The sequence below is a fragment of the Amphiura filiformis genome, chromosome 9 (assembly GCF_039555335.1).
Source record: "Amphiura filiformis chromosome 9, Afil_fr2py, whole genome shotgun sequence".
In the NCBI taxonomy this organism is placed as follows: Eukaryota; Metazoa; Echinodermata; class Ophiuroidea; order Amphilepidida; family Amphiuridae; genus Amphiura; species Amphiura filiformis.
In genome coordinates this window covers 63,574,644-63,597,021 of record NC_092636.1, presented here as the reverse complement: position 1 = coordinate 63,597,021, position 22,378 = coordinate 63,574,644, and the positions used below count along the sequence as shown (strand labels likewise).

At 34.9% G+C, this 22,378-nt stretch overlaps 1 protein-coding gene and 6 non-coding genes across 11 annotated transcripts in view; 6 read left to right on the top strand and 1 right to left on the bottom strand.

The window, feature by feature from the left end:
• The window catches only part of LOC140161303 (cholecystokinin receptor-like), a 346,691-nt gene that overhangs the window by 21,376 nt on the left and 302,937 nt on the right, over positions 1–22,378 (bottom strand). For 3 of the 5 annotated variants that reach the window (XM_072184775.1, XM_072184779.1, XM_072184778.1), the window contains one exon: positions 6,094–6,803. In XM_072184775.1, the coding sequence (XP_072040876.1) occupies positions 6,094–6,472 (379 nt within the window). In that variant the 5' untranslated portion in view covers positions 6,473–6,803. Of the gene's footprint in view, positions 1–6,093; positions 6,804–7,017; positions 7,238–22,378 lie in introns of those variants that run through there. The other 2 variants (XM_072184776.1, XM_072184777.1) reach the window with 2 other exon arrangements.
• On the top strand, positions 9,018–9,099 carry Trnas-gcu (transfer RNA serine (anticodon GCU)). The gene has a single exon. It is a non-coding gene; the product is annotated as a tRNA-Ser (tRNA).
• Positions 11,063–11,165, top strand: Trnas-gcu (transfer RNA serine (anticodon GCU)). The gene is given in 2 exon segments: positions 11,063–11,102; positions 11,121–11,165. It is a non-coding gene; the product is annotated as a tRNA-Ser (tRNA).
• On the top strand, positions 14,046–14,145 carry Trnas-gcu (transfer RNA serine (anticodon GCU)). Its single transcript is given in 2 exon segments — positions 14,046–14,082; positions 14,101–14,145. It is a non-coding gene; the product is annotated as a tRNA-Ser (tRNA).
• On the top strand, positions 16,864–16,945 carry Trnas-gcu (transfer RNA serine (anticodon GCU)). The gene has a single exon. It is a non-coding gene; the product is annotated as a tRNA-Ser (tRNA).
• On the top strand, positions 20,192–20,273 carry Trnas-gcu (transfer RNA serine (anticodon GCU)). Its single transcript has one exon. It is a non-coding gene; the product is annotated as a tRNA-Ser (tRNA).
• Positions 21,900–21,981, top strand: Trnas-gcu (transfer RNA serine (anticodon GCU)). Its single transcript has one exon. It is a non-coding gene; the product is annotated as a tRNA-Ser (tRNA).

Sequence of the window (22,378 nt, the reverse complement as noted above, 5' to 3'; positions counted from 1 at the left end):
TCTGATTCTAAATTTATCTGATTCTAAATCAGAGGAGAGGTGAAGACTGAATGTACTATACAGATATTATCAATTGAATTCAGCCTCTTGGCACGATTTGCGGTTTTAATTTAAAAACCATGTTACTTTATAGAAAACTTATTGCAGTGAAGTTTTAGGGCTACTTTATATTTCAACACTTCGTTATTTTGTAAACGTTGTATCAAATTTGCCTTTAATATTTCCATCACCACAATTCACATAGAGCGACTTCAAATGTTCAGTACAAAATAATATAAGTGGTAATGTAATATTAAGATTATCAATTTTCAGGCCTGATTTCATGTGCTGTGTTGAATGACATTTCTTATATTTCAACCACAAACTGCTGACCACATCCAATTTATTGATTCCATTTGTTTCATGCTCTTCCTTCCAGTCAATGACTTCTCATATACAGCGCACAACAAGTATCTTAACACTTAAAACAAATGTGATTTCTTGAAGACACTAAGTCTACATTACCAAATAAAGTAGTAGAATTTTGTTCTGCGTATTTTGATACCTCTTTCGGCACGATTCGACTTTATTTTCCCAAGTTACTAGTATATCAATTTGAATGAAAAAAGAAAAAAAAATCAAATATGACCAAATGTATGTGACTTTTCCTCAAAATACGCGGATTATGCACACAGCGAAGTGAGCATTAATCTGTCACTCTGTAAAGAGCCCGTTACAAAAGGCTGTGGCAATCAGCCTGAAAGAGGTAATATCTCAATTGTCAATTTTGGAACTGTAAAACACTTTTTAGTATTGAGAAATATGTATCCTTCTTTTTATTTGGTTTGAGAACTTATTCAAACAAGGATTTTAAAAAACCTATGCTCCAAAAATAGGTTATGGTTATAATTAGTAGTTGAAAAATATTTTTCATTAGCAAACAATAATATTCTTATGGTCCTCTTAACCAAAAACGTGTAGAATTAGAACAAATAACGTTTGTTGTAAAAAAAAATCCGTTATGTAGATGTTCGAATTGCATATTGGGATTACACATTGGGAGCGTTGTCGCCTTGCTACGATTTGACACCTGTTTTTAAACTGTTAAGGGCAACATGATATTGTTGTCCTTAACAAAAAAAACTAGATCATTTAAACCGCACTTACCCGAACTAAATCTAACAATAAGTACGTTATATCCAACAAAGCCCATCTTGCAGGCATGGGCGATATTCTAGGTAAGAAAATCATATTATATTGATACATGAGACTAACTTTTATCTTAATTTACCACAATTGCTGTCAGTCATTTTCTAAAGTAACAACTTATGTGGGTCGAAAGGGTTGTGCTCCGTTAAACTAACAACGACTGACTTATATGAAGATTCATACTGCTGTTCCGTAGATTCAATAGCGCCATCTCTCGAGAAAGTAAAGGGTATTATCTGAATTATTAATATTCTTTACCAAAGTGATTCCACACATTCGTCAAACTATATACATATATTAATAATAGTAGCTTACTATTTTAAGTTGAGATTTTTCACAGTTCATGATGTAAGTACATCTTTGGGACAGCAGATTAATGTAAGGTGCTATATATATTGTCCAAAGTTAGTTTTTACAGAATAAATTAAATCTGATCCACTCAGACCAATGGCAGAAACTGGGAAATTTGAATTATCATCGTTGTACTATTACCCAAAGAATCAAAGAATAAAATGTTGGAAGATTTAAAACCAATGTGTCTAGCATATTTCGTTATTAGGTGATGCTATTTTGCATTATCGTTTTTCTTACGGTATGCTTTCTGTTGTTTTAATTTTTGTCTCTATATTTCAAATTCAAATTTGCCGACATTGGATCATGTCACATATTGTTTCTGATTATAATGACATAGTGATTTTACTACACAATACGTTTCTCTTTGTTTGACAAACACACTTTAGTTACTATTGTATCTCAGTATTTTGGCCACATGCCAGAATTGAATTTAAATGTTTAAATATAGGCTGTTTATCACTGTTAACCTTACAATTATTTCCCTTTGCATGGGGACAGTCCTAAATCCTCAGAGCCGTTTATTATTTAAATTCTCTCCGAAATCAAACTGCCAACAGCTCATGTAAGAAAGTAATCATCGTGATATTTTCAAAAGAATAGGAATAAGAAGTAACTTAAATGTTTATAATAAAAGCAATAACATACAATTCCAAATCTGAATATGAATCCTACGGCCTTGGAAAGAACGATGTGTTTAATAAGTTTCCATATGGTCGTATTCGCCTTGTATCGACTGCATAAGGCCATTCGCTTCGTCATTGACTATCCAATAAATCGTTGGGCTCAATATCACAAATTTGCAGTTAGCGGAAATTAAAGTAAACGAGCATTTCCTTTCCCTTTTCAACATACCTGCCAGGGCTACGGCCGACCATCTACCTTAAGGCAAGTGACGGTCGGACAACGTCAAGACAAACGTTTATTTGCATCAATACTAAGGTGGACTCCGGAACTCCGTGTAAAAATTCCATCGGAACACACATTTAACGTGATTGTTAAAACGTCCTGTTGTATCATCTCAAATTATGATTCATGATTCAAAAAAGGACAAACACAACGTCTTGACAGAATACTTAGGGAAATTTGATTCAAGTAAGGACAAACACAACGTCTTAACAGAATGCTTAGGGAAGTTTTATTTAAACAAGGACAAACACATCGTCTTGGCAGAGTGCTTAGGGAAATTCATCAGGACGGATAATAAAACGGAGAGATACGAAGGAGTATAGTGTAATTTGTTTCACTCTATTTCAAGGTGAAAACAAGGCATTATAAGTTTGAGCTTACACTAACCATGTAACTTTGTAACTTGTGGCGTTTTCAAGACATTAATACTAAATCTAGAAGAGAGCATCATTTACTATCTGCCACAAGTATAAAGAAAAATAGAAGAAACTTATGGAGTTGGTGGGTGTTTTATCTGTGTGGGAGTGTGTGAGAGAGGGTGTTGGGATGCTTAGGGAAGTTTCATTTAAACAAGGACAAACACAGCAACGTCTTTGACAGAATGCTTACGGAAATTTCACGTCACACGTGAGCAAAGTCATTGAATTTACAACCATATGACAAAACAGGCAAAAATAGTATCTTTGTGCACAACATTTGCAATTTGAAGCGAACTGTCCATTGTTCATTGCAATGAATCTAGTATGTAGACAATATAAGTATGCTCTTTCATAAAATGTGCAAAATATTGTAAAACCTACATCTTGGTCAAGATTTGGCGTGAATAGCCCGTTTTCAACAGATTTACCATTTTCGCCTTGCTATAAGCATTAAATTGCGTCACCTGTTGACGTAATGAAAGAAAGTGTTTTTAGCGGGGAGTGTTATCTTTCGTTCGATATATAAACTGATTGGATGAAAGAAACCATCGGGCTCACACAGCTCTTATGATGCTATGCACTCAACCGTGTAGTGTAAACACAGACTGTGTAGAGAGAATGCATTGCCAGGACTGTGCTCGGACAAATTTGTGTACTCAGATGTATTGAGGTGGAAACTGCGCATAGATGTATTTATAAGAGTGTCGCTTTGTAGCCAAACTGTTCTATATGAAACAAGGATAAACACAACGTCTTGGCAGAATGCTTAGGAAATTTTAATTCAAACAAGGACATACACGATGTCTTAACAGAATGCTTAGGGAAGTTTAATTCAAACCAAGACATACACAACCAACGTCTTAAGGTTAGCAACTATTTCAAAGTGTTGCGATTTGGTAGTTCACAGCATCTTGCGAATGGTAGTGAGCTTTGGTAAAAAGTGCATTGATCATTCCATAGCGAGCGTGTAGAAGAATTCAAATATCACATAATATACTTATGTAGGTCCTGTGGTTCTTGAGTTATGTTGCAAAGAGGGCTGACACAACAACAAGGTAATTATCTCATTAACAACAATAAATCAAGCACGTTTTCAGAGTATATGATTCGTAGAATGCACTTTTGCAAAAAATCAAAGTGTTATATTTCAATAATATATTGATTTAAGTAATGAAAATCGATCTTTTGGCTGCATCGACCAATAATACGTCGTGTCCCCTTATCAGAATGCTTAGGGATATTTCACTTAAGCAAGGACACACACAACGTCTTGGTACAATGCTTATAGGGAATTTAATTTAAGCAAGGACAAACACAACGTCTTAACAGAATGCTTAGGGAAATTTACGAAGACGGATAATAATACGAGAGTAATGGAATATACGGTAATTTGTTGCACTCTATTTCAAGGTGAAAACAAGGCATTATAAGTTTGAGCTTACACTAACCATGTAACTTTGTAACTTGTGGCGAGGTCAAGACATTAATAAAACCTAGAAGAGAGCATCATTTACTATCTGCCACAAATATAAAGATAAATAGAAGAAACTTATGGAGTTGGTGGGTGTTAATTGTTGCTGTGTGGGGGTGTGTGATAGAGGGTGTTGGGCGGGTGTTTTTGCTTTGCTGTGTGGGGGGTGTGTGGGAGAGGGTGTTGGGGTGGGTGAGGGCGTTTGTAGAGATCTGCAACAGGGATATACCCATGATAACCGAGGACACCCAGACAGGAACTGAGGACGTCCATGGTTCCCTTTCCCTACCAACGTAAAAAACACATATAAGACCATGTCTCGTTTACAACACGAGAGTGACAAGGTTATAATTTCTGATTATCGAACTTCGATTTTAAACTGATATTAATACTACGGTGTGTCCCAATAAAAACTACCGGATGCATTTATTGTGTTATATCTCCAAAAGTATATATACTGGAATCTCAAAATTCAAAAAGAAACATTTGGCACAATCTGTTTCCTATATATCAGTGAAGAAATTAACCAAGAGCTTCTTCATTGGACTTTTATTCACGCTCATTCTGAACAGACTGCCTGTTATCGCTGCTATTCCCAACAACTCATTATTCGTTTCTTGTGATGATGTTGACATTCTGCATGCCATAATTTATGGTGGGGTATCTTATTTATGTTGTCGACTTATTCGAGCTCTAACATCAAAATCAATTAAGATATCTCGCTATGAATTATGGCACGCAGAATCAAGATGCTACAAGAAACGAAAAAGCTGTTGGGCGAGAAAGCAACGACATCAAAGACTGATCAGAATGCGCGCAAATGAAAGTCCAATAAAGAAAATCATGGTCAAACTATATTGTTACATTTTTTTTTGTAATCACGGAACCAAGTCGAACGCAATTCGCACTGATATGTAGAATACCAATTGAGCTACACTTTCTCTATTTATTTGTCTATTTTGCAATTTCAGTATGAACCTTTGGAATTGAAACAAAATCAAAGCATCCGGTATTTTTTATTGAGACTCACTGTACATGTATTATATAAAAAGGGGCGCGATGTGCATCTAGATATAATGCTTTTGATCCTGTAAGTAGCGAACAAATATATTGAGTGTACTTTTTCAGCTTAGACCATTATTTTAATGCAAGGAAGTAATCTATTCGTATTCCTTTTCTGCATGCCCAATACACTTTAATCAGAAAATTTTCTCTTGCAATACCGTATTACAGATAGGTTGTTTTCCTATGGCGATTAGTCGTTTCTTTGATTAATCCTCTACCGAGTAGATTCATACGTTGTAGCATTATATAAATACACACAACTCGCAAATTCCATTTTCAAATCAACTGCACATTTCGTGGATATCTGTTGAACAATACCCCAATGCTAAAGCACGAAATGTTCCTTTAATCAAAGATTCGTTACCCAATATTTCATTTATAATATTTTAACATCTTCGCGACCCATTCTCTTTTGGCTGTGCTTACTTTCTTAACTGAAGTAACGTGATTATAAATCATAGTTTGCAAGTAGCAGGTGTGTGTTTACGCCTTAATATGATTAGGACTGGCTGTGAGGTCTTCGTCATATTGCACAACTGACCGATTATTCAAATTGTGTAGGAAGTGGAAGAAGTGGAAGAGTTAAAAATATACTACTAATGGGAGTTCCACCCAGACACCTTTCCACCAGGTGTACGACGTACATTATACTCTCTTCAAATATTTTGTTTTCTGTTACTGTTCACTTACCTTGGAAATACGGTACAATTTTGCAAACACCGGCACCAAATATAAACCTCTGTAGAATGTTTCCAACCAATGTAAATGGTATACACATTATTGCAAAAAGTACATCGCTCACTGCTAGACTAAACAGAAATACGTTGGTTACGGTCCTCATTCTCTTGTTATGCACCAATGTCATGATCACCAAAATATTCCCCACAACAGCCAGGATAAATACTGTGACATACATGAAAATCAGCAGACCCATGTTGATGGGGTGCGGTGAGTCGCCCCCACCACCACCAGAAGGTACATCTGTAACATCACTTTCGGTATAGTCAACCGTTCCTGTGGCGTAGTACGTTAACGTGGCCGTTTCGTTGCCATACCTGTTCTGGGCCATTGCGTCGGGATCTTAACGAATTGCCTTTTGAGCCTTGTAAAAGTATATGAGTCGCACAGATTGAATACTCGATTTATCAGATTTAATAAACGTATTATCCAACGACAATCTGATTTAGTTAAATACAAGGAAGAAGAACCAACGGACGATGGACGGTGGAGTGTTGTTTACCGATACCACGAATCCCTCTGACAGTATCAATTGGCGTCACAGCCCATTTGGAATCAATTTGTCTCAAACTCTTTCCAGGTCTAGAATTTCTTTCTGTTGAGAGAAGTAGGTCTATCTTCGATAGATGTCACCATCAACGAACAAATATCACTCTTGTAACCTGTAATGATATCAAATAAAAGACATAAATATTACTATAGGCTATAATACACAGATGATAAAAGAAAGTGAATAATTTAAAACCAAAACATTCATCCCTGTAATAAGAAATATATATATCTAAAAGTAACTTTTCAAACGTCACACGTTTTAATCGAAGTATATACATGCCAAGAGCCAAACTTGCATGGAATAACACCTTCAAGATACTTAACTGTTTAGCAACACAAAAGGAAAAACAACTGACGTCTGCAAACCTACAGTAGTATTAGTCCAATAAATGTCCGAGTCTAGTATTGCTAGCATACTATCTACCGTAGATAGCTGGTGATTAAGAGTCTCTTGCAGCCACACATCTCTACGCTGTGAGCTACTACTACTAAATGAAGCGTATATGTGCTTGTTTCGTTACTCGGATAGGTGGTAATATCTCGGCAATCGACGGCCGAGAGAATGCCTTATTGGCTGCATGATCACGTATATAGATCTATGCTAGCAAATTGTGTCCTGCGCCACCACAGTTAGATTTCAAACTACTCAATTTATACCAAGTGACGGTGGAGCTTAAAATGAATATGTAAAACCATGTAGAGTGGCATCAGTGAGTCTAGAATTTGTTGTAATAGAGTGTATTACAATAAACTAATATCATGCAATTCTATTCGTTGCCATAACGTAAAAACATACAAGCATGCCTGTTAAAAGATATTGGGTCTTTGGATGTGGCCGATAACACGTCATGAAACATTCAGCAACATTTAATCGTTACATATAGAGTTGCGAGTATTGTAAATGTTTATCAGTGAATTTTATTGCATATGGAAGTGAAAATATTGGCCTTTACCAAAATGTCAAAGAACGATTGTTGATGGTAGAAAAGGACGTGGTCCATATATTTTGGTTTATGTGACATTGTTTATGTATTATGCCGAGTGATGGACTAAACAAAGATTTTAGCGCTGTTTACCTGCACTAGATTCTTTCAACTACACTGTCAATATTTATTGCCAGCTACAAAAAGTGGAGTTATTTTTTGGCTGATTTGGGTATGGATTACTCATCCATCTCACGTCATGATAAAGTGGATCAAATAAGATTAAGATCTTCTCTCACGCTATTAGGTCATGTGTATAGGACGTAGTGTAATAAACTGAACAACTAAATTCATTTTACTCCACTAAATAAATTAAGCATTTATATTAATGGATCGGCAGGTTTCTTGTATGATCTTACGCAAGAAAATAATAAATCTCTTTCAAAGGACTGTTTAATTATGTTATGTGTGTGCGACAAGGAATTCTATATATTCTATTAAACTTTGATATTGAAGTGTATTGCATGGTGCAAAATAAGGTTTGCAAATTGGTTATGTATTATAGGTTGTATGCTTGCGAAATATAACGTTAGAAGTTATGTCTTTAAGATAAAAGAAAATCATACCTACTCTGCCAAACTTTTTCATATCATTTGCCCAATTCTGAATTTGGAATAATTTGTATACATAAGGAATCCAAGATATGCTGACAGTCTTGAATACATGTGCTTTTTTTCGAATCTACATCTCCTTGCAAAGAGAAATTGGAAATCGTTGATATGGTAATGTGCTGTATTGAGAAACCCTACATAATATCCCAACAACTTTGATGCCAACGAGCGCTTTTTCAATCCTGGATCTCCTTGCGAAAAGAAATTTAAAAATTACTGATATGATAATGTGCTGTATTGAGAAATCTGACATATCCTAGCAACTTTGATGCTAATGTGCGCTTTCTCAATCCTGCATCTCCTTGCAAAAAGATATTTAAAACTTGCTGATATGGTAATGTGCTGTATTGAGATATCTTATATATCCTTGCAACTTTGATACTAATGAGCGCTTTTTCAATCCTGGATCTCCTTGCAAAAAGAAATTTAAACATTGCTGATATTGTAATGTGATGCATTGAGAAATCTTACATATCACAGCAACTTTGATACTAACGTGCGCTTTCTCAATCCTGGATCTCCTTGCAAAAAGAAAAAGAAATTAAAAAATATTCCTTGGTTCCAAAGCACAATGTTTAGATATTTCACAATACCCTCAAAACAACTGATGCGCAGTCATTAACCTCTAATTAGTAGCATATGTTAGTATCATTATCATTATCATAGTACCGATTATGAGCTAATTTTGCAATATATGAGGTATAACTATTCAAATCTGGGAATGTGTACTGACGAGGTGGCCGAGTGGTTAAGGCGATGGACTGCTAATCCATTGTGCTCTGCACGCGTGGGTTCGAATCCCATCCTCGTCGCATTTATATTTTTCGAATCCCATCCTCGTCGATTCTGTTTTTCTTTGAATAAGTGATCAGCGTGGGTCTGAATCCCATCTTCGATATATTTTCTTGTTTTTAAAGTAGTCCTACATGTATAATGAACAATTAATTCATGATAATTATATAAAGTTATCAAATGTATAGTAAGGTTAGTGTCACTTGATATCAAGGTTACTGAACTTTAAGTATTGATAAATATTACAAGAGCTAGTGCATTATTGCGCCCATACACGCAAACATTTCCTTGCATTTTTATCGATTTACTTCGTCATTTCTCTATAAAGTTTTAAAATGCACATTCTGGCTCGGTAGGGCCTTGTAAAATAGGGTTCTATTCATTGCCATAATGCAAAAAACATACAAGCGTGCCTGTTAAAAGATATTGGGTCTTTGAATGTGGCCGATAACACGTCATGAAACATTCAGCAACATTTAATCGTTACATTTGAGTTTCAAGTATTGTAAATGTTTATCAGTGAATTTTATTGCTTATGGAAGTGAAAATATTGGCCTTTACCAAAATGTCAAAGAACGAATGTTGATGGTAGAAAAGGACATGGTCCATATATTGTGGTTTATGTGACATTGTTTATGTATTATGCCGAGTGATGGACTAAACAAAGATTTTAGTGTTGTTTACCTGCACTCGATTCTTTCAACTTAAGAACACTGTCAATATTTATTGCCAGCTACAAAAAGTGGAGTTATTTTTTGGCTGATTTGGGTATGGATTACTCATCAATCTCACGTCATGATAAAGTAGATCAAATAAAATTAAGATCTTCTCTCACGCTATTAGGTCATGTGTATAACACGTAGTGTAATTAACTGAACAACTGTATTCATTTTGTTCTCTACAAAATAAGCATTCATGTTCATGGATCGACATGATTCTTCTTAATATTAAGTCTCGACCAACAGCTCTGTCGTTTTTTGTATTAAGTTTGTTGCATGATCTTACGCAAGAAAATAATAAATCTCTTTCAAAGGACTGTTTAATTATGTTATGTGTGTGCGACAAGGAATTCTATATATTCTATTAAACTTTGACATTGAAGTGTATTGCCTAGTGCAAAATGAGGTTTGAAAATTGGTTATGTACTGTATTATAGGTTGTGTGCTTACGGAATATAACGTTAGAAGTTATATCTTTAAGATAAAAGAAAATCATACCTACTCTGCCAAACTTTCATATCATTTGCCCAATTCTGAATTTGGAATAATTTGTATACATAAGGAATTCAAGATATGCTGACAGTCTTGAATACATGTGCTTTTTTCGAATCTACATCTCCTTGCAAAGAGAAATTGGAAATCGTTGATACGTGGTAATGTGCTGTATTGAGAAATCCTACATAATATCCCAACAACTTTGATGCTAATGAGCGCTTTTTCAATCCTGGATCTCCTTGCGAAAAGAAATTTTTAAATTACTGATATGATAATGTGCTGTATTGAGAAATCTGACATATCCTAGCAACTTTGATGCTAATGTGCGCTTTCTCAATCCTGCATCTCTTTGAAGAAAGATATTTAAAACTTGCAGGTATGGTAATGTGCTGTATTGAGATATCTTATATATCCTTGCAACTTTGATACTAATGAGCGCTTTTTCAATCCTGGATCTCCTTGCAAAAAGAAATTTAAACATTGCTGATATTGTAATGTGATGCATTGAGAAATCTTACATATCACAGCAACTTTGATACTAACGTGCGCTTTCTCAACCCTGGATCTCCTTGCAAAAAGAAATTAAAAAATATTCCTTGGTTCCAAAGCACAATGTTTAGATATGTCACAATACCCTCAAAACAACTGATGCGCAGTCATTAACCTCTAATTAGTAGCATATGTTAGTATCATTATCATTATCATAGTACCGATTATGAGCTAATTTTGCAATATATGAAGTAACTATTCAAATCTGCGAATGTGTACTGACGAGGTGGCCGAGTGTTGGTTAAGGCGATGGACTGCTAATCCATTGTGGACTGCTAATCCATTGTGCTCTGCACGCGTGGGTTCGAATCCCATCCTCGTCGCATTTATATTTTTCGAATCCCATCCTCGTCGATTCTGTTTTTCTTTGAATAAGTGATCAGCGTGGGTCTGAATCCCATCTTCGATATATTTTCTTGTTTTCAAAGGGCAGGTCTATAGCAAAAACAAGTTCATCTCTATTCGAAGAGAATAATTAATACATTACAAGTTGACACTTGTTGCAATTTTTTTGTGCGTATTTCTCCTGAAAAAGGAGAAATTGTATGGATAAAGTTCAGCCTCGTACGTGTTCTTCCCCCGTTTGAAGCGTACGTGTTCTCCCCCGTTTGACTGATAACGTAGGTAAATGAAGCGGACAGTTTATCGTGCTCTCATCATACAATCACAATCACTTTGACAAGTTTGACATTATCAACAATGGGTTGTACTATCACTTACCATAACAATGCTGCATGACAATATGCACGCTTTTGTTCTCTTTCGGGAACAAAGCCCACACAGTAATTGTTACTATGCGTTTGCTTTGTAATATTTCATCCAACTGAAACTATAGCATTGCAATATACAGGGAAATCAGATAGTATCTGATACATGAGTTTGTGGACTAACACTGTTTATATGCTAGTCTCAGATGAAATTCTAAGCTCAAATTATGTATTTATTTTTAGGCCTAATATTTCTCATGATATTGATATACATATGAATTGTAATATCACAATTGTCTAATATATAAAAAGAAGCGGCTGATTTTATCCATATGTTTAAAAACCATGAAATTTGTAATACTTAATTTGGAATTTTTTCTGTGAACAGCAACAGTATACGTTCTGTCCATTGAGAGCGTTTATAGTCCCTTTTCTCACAGCGGGCACATCTCATTTCATGACGTCACCGGTTTTCTAGGTCAAATCTGTCTCGTTCGAAGGAACTCACCGCTTAAGTTGGTTTTTGCGGAATATCAATTTTAAACGTCTTATTTTCTCAAAAAAGGAGTCATTTTCATTGTCCTCATAATATTAGCTTGCCAATGATATGATGTTGTTTTTGCTATAGACCTGCCCTTTAAAGTAGACCTATATGTATAATGAATAATTAATTCGTGATAATTATATAAAGTTATCAAATGTATAGTAAGGTTAGTGTCACTTAATATCAAGGTTACTGAACTTTAAGTATTGATAAATATTACAAGAGCTAGTGCATTATTGCGCCCATACACGCAAACATTTCCTTGCATTTTTATCGATTTACTTCGTCATTTCTCTATAAAGTTTTAAAATGCACATTCTGGCTCGGTAGGGCCTTGTAAAATAGGGTTCTATTCATTGCCATAACGCAAAAAACATACAAGCATGCCTGTTAAAAGATATTGGGTCTTTGAATGTGGCCGATAACACGTCATGAAACATTCAGCAACATTTAATCGTTACATGTAGAGTTTCAAGTATTGTTAATGTTTATCAGTGAATTTTATTGCTTATGGAAGTGAAAATATTGGCCTTTACCAAAATGTCAAAGAACGATTGTTGACGGTAGAAAAGGACGAGGTCCATATATTGTGGTTTATGTGACATTGTTTATGTATTATGCCGAGCGATGGACTACTAAACAAAGATTTTAGTGTTGTTTACCTGCACTCGATTCTTCTTAAAAGAACACTGTCAATATTTATTGCCAGCTACAAAAAGTGGAGTTGTTTTTTGGCTGATTTGGGTATGGATTACTCATCAATCTCACGTCATGATAAAGTAGATCAAATAAAATTAAGATCTTCTCTCACGCTATTAGGTCATGTGTATAACACGTAGTGTAATAAACTGAACTACTGTATTCATTTTGTTCTCTACAAAATAAGCATTCATGTTCATGGATCGACATGATTCTTCTTAAGTCTCGACCAACAGCTCTGTCGTTTTGTGTATTAAGTTTGTTGCATGATCTTACGCAAGAAAATAATAAATCTCTTTCAAAGGACTGTTTAATTATGTTATGTGTGTGCGACAAGGAATTCTATATATTCTATTAAACTTTGACATTGCGGTGTATTGCTTAGTGCAAAATGAGGTTTGAAAATTGGTTATGTACTGTATTATAGGTTGTGTGCTTACGGAATATAACGTTAGAAGTTATATCTTTAAGATAAAAGAAAATCATACCTACTCTGCCAAACTTTCATATCATTTGCCCAATTCTGAATTTGGAATAATTTGTATACATAAGGAATTCAAGATATGCTGACAGTCTTGAATACATGTGCTTTTTTCGAATCTACATCTCCTTGCAAAGAGAAATTGGAAATCGTTGATACGTGGTAATGTGCTGTATTGAGAAATCCTACATAATATCCCAACAACTTTGATGCTAATGAGCGCTTTTTCAATCCTGGATCTCCTTGCGAAAAGAAATTTTAAATTACTGATATGATAATGTGCTGTATTGAGAAATCTGACATATCCTAGCAACTTTGATGCTAATGTGCGCTTTCTCAATCCTGCATCTCTTTGAAGAAAGATATTTAAAACTTGCAGGTATGGTAATGTGCTGTATTGAGATATCTTATATATCCTTGCAACTTTGATACTAATGAGCGCTTTTTCAATCCTGGATCTCCTTGCAAAAAGAAATTTAAACATTGCTGATATTGTAATGTGATGCATTGAGAAATCTTACATATCACAGCAACTTTGATACTAACGTGCGCTTTCTCAACCCTGGATCTCCTTGCAAAAAGAAATTAAAAAATATTCCTTGGTTCCAAAGCACAATGTTTAGATATGTCACAATACCCTCAAAACAACTGATGCGCAGTCATTAACCTCTAATTAGTAGCATATGTTAGTATCATTATCATTATCATAGTACCGATTATGAGCTAATTTTGCAATATATGAAGTAACTATTCAAATCTGCGAATGTGTACTGACGAGGTGGCCGAGTGGTTAAGGCGATGGACTGCTAATCCATTGTGGACTGCTAATCCATTGTGCTCTGCACGCGTGGGTTCGAATCCCATCCTCGTCGCATTTATATTTTTCGAATCCCATCCTCGTCGATTCTGTTTTTCTTTGAATAAGTGATCAGCGTGGGTCTGAATCCCATCTTCGATATATTTTCTTGTTTTCAAAGGGCAGGTCTATAGCAAAAACAAGTTCATCTCTATTCGAAGAGAATAATTAATACATTACAAGTTGACACTTGTTGCAATTTTTTTGTGCGTATTTCTCCTGAAAAAGGAGAAATTGTATGGGTAAAGTTCAGCCTCGTACGTGTTCTTCCCCCGTTTGAAGCGTACGTGTTCTCCCCCCGTTTGACTGATAACGTAGGTAAATGAAGCGGACACTTTATCGTGCTCTCATCATACAATCACAATCACTTTGACAAGTTTGACATTATCAACAATGGGTTGTACTATCACTTACCATAACAATGCTGCATGACAATATGCACGCTTTTGTTCTCTTTCGGGAACAAAGCCCACACAGTAATTGTTACTATGCGTTTGCTTTGTAATATTTCATCCAACTGAAACTATAGCATTGCAATATACAGGGAAATCAGATAGTATCTGATACATGAGTTTGTGGACTAACACTGTTTATATGCTAGTCTCAGATGAAATTCTAAGCTCAAATTATGTATTTATTTTTAGGCCTAATATTTCTCATGATATTGATATACATATGAATTGTAATATCACAATTGTCTAATATATAAAAAAGAAGCGGCTGATTTTATCCATATGTTTAAAAACCATGAAATTTGTAATACTTAATTTGGAATTTTTTTCTGTGAACAGCAACAGTATACGTTCTGTCCATTGAGAGCGTTTATAGTCCCTTTTCTCACAGCGGGCACATCTCATTTCATGACGTCACCGGTTTTCTAGGTCAAATCTGTCTCGTTCGAAGGAACTCACCGCTTAAGTTGGTTTTTGCGGAATATCAATTTTAAACGTCTTATTTTCTCAAAAAGGAGTCATTTTCATTGTCCTCATAATATTAGCTTGCCAATGATATGATGTTGTTTTTTGCTATAGACCTGCCCTTTAAAGTAGACCTATATGTATAATGAATAATTAATTCGTGATAATTATATAAAGTTATCAAATGTATAGTAAGGTTAGTGTCACTTAATATCAAGGTTACTGAACTTTAAGTATTGATAAATATTACAAGAGCTAGTGCATTATTGCGCCCATACACGCAAACATTTCCTTGCATTTTTATCGATTTACTTCGTCATTTCTCTATAAAGTTTTAAAATGCACATTCTGGCTCGGTAGGGCCTTGTAAAATAGGGTTCTATTCATTGCCATAACGCAAAAAACATACAAGCATGCCTGTTAAAAGATATTGGGTCTTTGAATGTGGCCGATAACACGTCATGAAACATTCAGCAACATTTAATCGTTACATGTAGAGTTTCAAGTATTGTTAATGTTTATCAGTGAATTTTATTGCTTATGGAAGTGAAAATATTGGCCTTTACCAAAATGTCAAAGAACGATTGTTGACGGTAGAAAAGGACGAGGTCCATATATTGTGGTTTATGTGACATTGTTTATGTATTATGCCGAGCGATGGACTACTAAACAAAGATTTTAGTGTTGTTTACCTGCACTCGATTCTTCTTAAAAGAACACTGTCAATATTTATTGCCAGCTACAAAAAGTGGAGTTGTTTTTTGGCTGATTTGGGTATGGATTACTCATCAATCTCACGTCATGATAAAGTAGATCAAATAAAATTAAGATCTTCTCTCACGCTATTAGGTCATGTGTATAACACGTAGTGTAATAAACTGAACTACTGTATTCATTTTGTTCTCTACAAAATAAGCATTCATGTTCATGGATCGACATGATTCTTCTTAAGTCTCGACCAACAGCTCTGTCGTTTTGTGTATTAAGTTTGTTGCATGATCTTACGCAAGAAAATAATAAATCTCTTTCAAAGGACTGTTTAATTATGTTATGTGTGTGCGACAAGGAATTCTATATATTCTATTAAACTTTGACATTGCGGTGTATTGCTTAGTGCAAAATGAGGTTTGAAAATTGGTTATGTACTGTATTATAGGTTGTGTGCTTACGGAATATAACGTTAGAAGTTATATCTTTAAGATAAAAGAAAATCATACCTACTCTGCCAAACTTTCATATCATTTGCCCAATTCTGAATTTGGAATAATTTGTATAGATAAGGAATTCAAGATATGCTGACAGCCTTGAATACATGGTAATGTGCTGTATTGAGAAATCCTACATAATATCCCAACAACTTTGATGCTAATGAGCGCTTTTTCAATCCTGGATCTCCTTGCGAAAAGAAATTTAAAAATTACTGATATGATAATGTGCTGTATTCAGAACTCTGACATATCCAAGCAACTTTGATGCCAATGTGCGCTTTCTCAATCATGCATCTCTTTGAAGAAAGATATTTAAAACTTGCTGATATGGTAATGTGCTGTATTGAGATATCTTACATATCCTAGCAACTTTGATACTAATGAGCGCTTTCTCAATCCTGGATCTCCTTGCAAAAAGAAATTTAAAAATATTCCTCGGTTCCAAAGCAAAATATTTAGATATTTCACAATACCCTCAAAACAACTGATGCGCAGTCATTAACCTCTAATTAGTAGCATAGGTTAGTATCATAATTCATTATCATAGTACCGATTATGAGCTAATTTTGCAATATATGAGGTAACTATTCAATTTCGGTAATGTGAGCTGACGAGGTGGCCGAGTGGTTAAGGCGATGGACTGCTAATCCATTGTGCTCTGCACGCGTGGGTTCGAATCCCATCCTCGTCGCATTTACATTTTTCGAATCCCATACTCGTCGATTCTGTTTTTCTTTGAATAAGTGATCAGCGTGGGTCTGAATCCCATCTTCGATATCTTTTTCTTGTTTTTAAAGTATGTGTATAGGACGTAGTGTAATAAATTGAACAACTATATTCATTTTGTTCTCTGCAAAATAAATTAAGCATTCATGTTAATGGATCGACATGATTCTTCTTAATATTGAGTCTCGACCAACAGCTCTTTCGTTTCTTGTATTAAGTTTGTTGCATGATCTTACGCAAGAAAATAATCAATCTCTTTCAAAGGACTGTTTAATTATGTTATGTGTGTTCGACAAGGAATTTTATATATTCTATTAAACTTTGATATTGAAGTGTATTGCATGGTGCAAAATAAGGTTTGCAAATTGGTTATGTATTATAGGTTGTATGCTTACGGAATATATAACGTTAGAAGTTATGTCTTTTAGATAAAAGAAAATCATACCTACTTTGTGAAACTTTCATATCATTTAGCCAATTCTGAATTTGGAATAATTTGTATACATAAGGAATTAAAGATACATGTATGCTGACAGTCTTGAATACATGTGCTTTTTCGAATCTACATAATATCCTAGCAACTTTAATACTAATGTGCGCTTTCTCAATCCTGGATCTCCTTTTAAAAAGAAATTTAAACATTACTGATATGGTAATGTGCTGTATTGAAAAATCTGACATATCCTAGCAACTTTGATGCTAATGTGCGCTTTCTCAGTCATGCATCTCTTTGCAAAAAAGAAATTAAAAATTGCTGATATGATAATGTGCTGTATTGAGAAATCTTACATATCCTAGCAACTTTGATACTAATGTGCGCTTTCTCAATCCTAGATCTCCTTGCAAAAAGGAATTTGAAAATTGCTGATATGGTAATGTGCTGTATTGAGAAATCTTACATATCCTAGCAACATTGATACTAATGTATGTTTTCTCAATTCTGGGTCACCTTTCAAAAAGAAATTTGCAAATTGTTGATAATGTAATATGTTGTACTAAGGAATTAAGATATAAGTTAATGATTAATTCATAATTTCCAATTGACCAACGTGTTGTGTAAGTACCATTAATCTGTGGTCCATCGGAAGAGCAAATTTAGTGCTAGTACATATGTTGATCATCGTAATGCATACACCATTGCTTGCATTACTCCAATTATTCGATTAACGTTGACAAATGTAAAACCTTCAGTTCCTGAGATACCAAGATGTCTTCCGGAATTTCTCCCTCATCCATTAATCACATTCTTTTTGATTGATGACATAACTAGTAAAAATGAAGTGCATGAGTGCTCGGGATTAACACATTCACTACAACGGTATGACCGTTTAATAACATACTAAGATAAGAAGTGAAATCAACTAATTTGATAGTGGTGCCGTGCCAGATTAAGTCTGGAAATAAAGTGGCAACTAAAACAAATAACTTTTTAAGTATTATGAATTAGAGCGTTGCTAACTGCGTTTTATCTTTAAGCTGATTCGTTCTTATATGTAAAATGTCCCAAAATGATGTTAATTTTGTTCTGAAACAGGTCAAAATATAAAAAAATAATTTCAATTTTTTTTGTGGTTAAAAGGAGTCTCCGGCAATCATAACATTATGCCTTATATATTAGAAAAATAATTATCAAGCACGAATCACATGGTTTTATTTAAAACAAACCCAAACTGACCATAAAAATGAATAAAAAGAAATTGTCTAAGTGCAATGACGTAGTGGTTATTTGTGCTCAATTGTCCACAGCCTTCATTGTATACTGGGACGTCATTGCACTCGACAATTTCGGCGCCCGGAAATTTTGAATATCGCGTGTTGAGAGACAGATGTTTTTATTCGTTTTTATGATCACTATGACTTTGTTTTAAATAAAACTACGTGATTCGTGCTTGATAATTTTTTTTTCTTACATATAAGGCATAATATTGTGATTGCCGGAGACTTCCTTTAATTTGGTCATTGGGGAGGTGGAGGGAACCTGCCTCCTCCCCCACCCCCTCTCGCCCCGTAGCTTAAAAAAAGTTCCCGTTATGTAATAACTTTAAGGCGGGTCGAAGTGGAGCATGACCTAGCGGTATTTACACTGAATTATTGAGACAAATAGAGCTGACACACAAGAGGAATGTTATGGGTTTTATAAAGGATATCCCGGGGCTTAAAATAAGGGGTGTCATATCCGCCCCATGTTCACGATTTTTGTCAGGAGGGAGAAAACGCCCAAAACTTTCGTTTTTATATATCATTGGTCTTAACTCAAGAACCACAAGACCTATGGAAATACAAATGCGATTGGATTCCTTGACTCATTTCCTATTAGATCGGTATTATTAATATGAAAAAGCACCCTGCAGCTTTTTACTGAAATGGCTAAAACATGCCATTGCACTCGCCTTGTGTAATACGAAATGCAGAAAGGGTTGTTGGTTATGACGGGGTTTGGCAAGTGAGGGATGGGTTTGCAGTGATTTTGCAAAAAGGACAAGTCAATAGTCCCCTCGCGGCATTAAGAAATGTTTATCCACAACCCCGCCTGGCTCAATCAGTCATAACAGAACTCCTGCAGCCCTGTTTACCAAGGCCCGTCTTTGCCGACCTACGGTTGTATATCTTGTGACGGTGGTAAATCAAATGCCTATATACGATTTATTCCAGGATCTGTGGATTTATAAACAATGAAACTGTTACTTTTTGCATAACTTCTTCAAGTTTTGTAATTATCTTCTGAAGTTTAATAAAACGTATTGATCGAAAGGTTTTTGACCGCCCAATCGTCGCCGTAGGCTTACTGCAGTTACAGGAATTATTCTGTTACTATTATTTCTTCATTACAGTTTGATCATGAGCTATTAATAGTTATTAGTAGCATATGTAAGTATCATTATCATTATCATAGTACCGATTATGAGCTAATGTTGCCACATATGTGACATGATCAAGGGGAAAAGTTGCATGTCGGCAATTTTCAATTAGAAGTTTTTTTACATCATTTTCTGGCAGTTTATAAATGCTATATTTTGATGCAAACCCCATCAAAATCGTACATCTGGTTACCAAGTTATGAGCAATTTATCAATGGCTGAAAACAATATAAAACAAAAGAATTTGAACACTGTTTTTGCCACTATCTCAACAACAATATTAGCGACATCCGACTCATTCATCCTGATCATGTCACATATGAGGTAAATATTCAAATCAGGGGATGTGTACTGACGAGGTGGCCGAGTGGTTAAGGCGATGGACTGCTAATCCATTGTGCTCTGCACGCGTGGGTTCGAATCCCATCCTCGTCGCATTTACATTTTTCGAATCCCATCCTCGTAGATTCTGTTTTTCTTTAAGGGTAGACGAGGTATTGTTGGTCGAAGCAACCTAAAAATCGATTTTCATTATCTAGATCAATATATTATTGAAAATGATCACCTTGATGTTTTGCAAAAGTTCATTCTACAAAACGTATACTTTGCAAACTTGCTTAATTGATTGTTGTTAACTAGTTATCTACGTTTTACAAAAGTGTTGTTGTTTCAGCCCTCTTTACAACGTAACTCAAGAACCGCAGCACCTATAAAAGTATATATGTGATATTTTAATTCTTCTACACGCTCGCTATGAATTGAGCAATGCAGTTTTTGCCAAAGCTCACTACCATTCGTAAGATGCTGTGAACTACCTAATCACAACAGTTTAAAATAATTAATAACCTTAAATAAGTGATCAGCGTGGGTCTGAATCCCATCTTCGATATATTTTCTTGTTTTTAATAATGTTTGATAATTATATAAAGTTATCAAATTTATCATAAGGTTAGTGTCACTTGATAGCAAGGTTACTGAACTTAAGGCTTGGGGTGAGCGACCTTGAAGTACAGGTATCTGGAGAAGGGAAGCAACGAGGGGTATGAACGTTTGGACAGTATTATTGATATTGATATCAGAAGGACATTCTTCGTATTCAGAATGCAATTCGATATGTCTGATGTGCTCTAATGTCCCACAATAAATACTTAAGGGAAGGGGTATGAACGTTTGGACAGTATTTATTGTGGGACATTAGAGCACATCAGTATATAATTCTGAATACGAAGAATGTCTTCTGATATCAAATAATTTTGATTTTTTGAAATTCGCAATGTAATACACATTTTATGGCAAATCATTAAAATTGATATTTTGATATTCAACAGTACTTGAAGTAAACTTTATAAATCTGATGATTTATACTTAAAAGTGTATGTAGGTGGGATGAAAAGCCGACGATCAATTGAAAATTTTGACCTTTCGTATTGAAGATATGGATTTTTCCCCAAAACACCACAAAAAAGGGTCTTTTGGGAAAAAATCCATATCTTCAATATAAAAGGTCAAAATTTTCAATTGATCGTCGGCTTTTCCTCCCAGCTACATACACTTTAAGAATATATCATTAGATTTATAAAAATTTATTTCGAGGACTGTTATATATCAAAAATTTGAAAAATATCAAATTTTAATAATTTGTCATAAAATTAGTATTATATCGTGAATTTCAAAAATGAAAATTATTTGATATCAGAAAGACATGCTTCGTATTCAGAATGCAATTCGATACGTCTGAGGTGCTCTCATGTCCCACAAAAAATACTGTCGAAACGCCATAAACGCTCATTCTAGATCCCTTAAAGTATTGATAAATATTACAAGAGCTAGGGCATTATTGCACCCATACACGCAAACATTTCCTTGTATTTTTATCGATTTACTTCATCATTTCTCTATAAAGTTTTAAAATGCAGATTCTGGCTCGGTAGGGCCTTGTAAAATAGGGTTCTATTCGTTGCCATAACGTAAAAACATACAAGCATTTCTGTTAAAAGATATTGGGTCTTTGAATGTGGCCAATAACACATCGTGAAATATTCAAATGTGGGAATGTGCACTGACGAGGTGGCCGAGTGGTTAAGGCGATGGACTGCTAATCCATTGTGCTCTGCACGCGTGGGTTCGAATCCCATCCTCGTCGCATTTACATTTTTTGAACCCCATACTCGTCGATTCTGTTTTTCTTTGAATAAGTGATCAGCGTGAGTCTGAATCCCATCTTCGATATGTTTTTCTTGTTTTTAAAGTAGACCTACATGTATAATGAACAATTAATTCAGCATGTATAATAAAATGACGTGGTTGCCGAGTGGTTAAGGCGATGTACTGCTAATCCATTGTGGATTCGAATCCCATCCTCGTCGAATTTACATTTTATTATGGGGCTGATGGGTACTTGTGTCTGTGTAGCACTGTGTATAATTTATGAAACTCAAAAGAAAAATTTTCATTTTATTTCGTGTTGTGATGTTTGATCATTGAGCTATTAATATTTATTAGCATAAGTTAGTATCATTATTATTATCATAGTACCGATT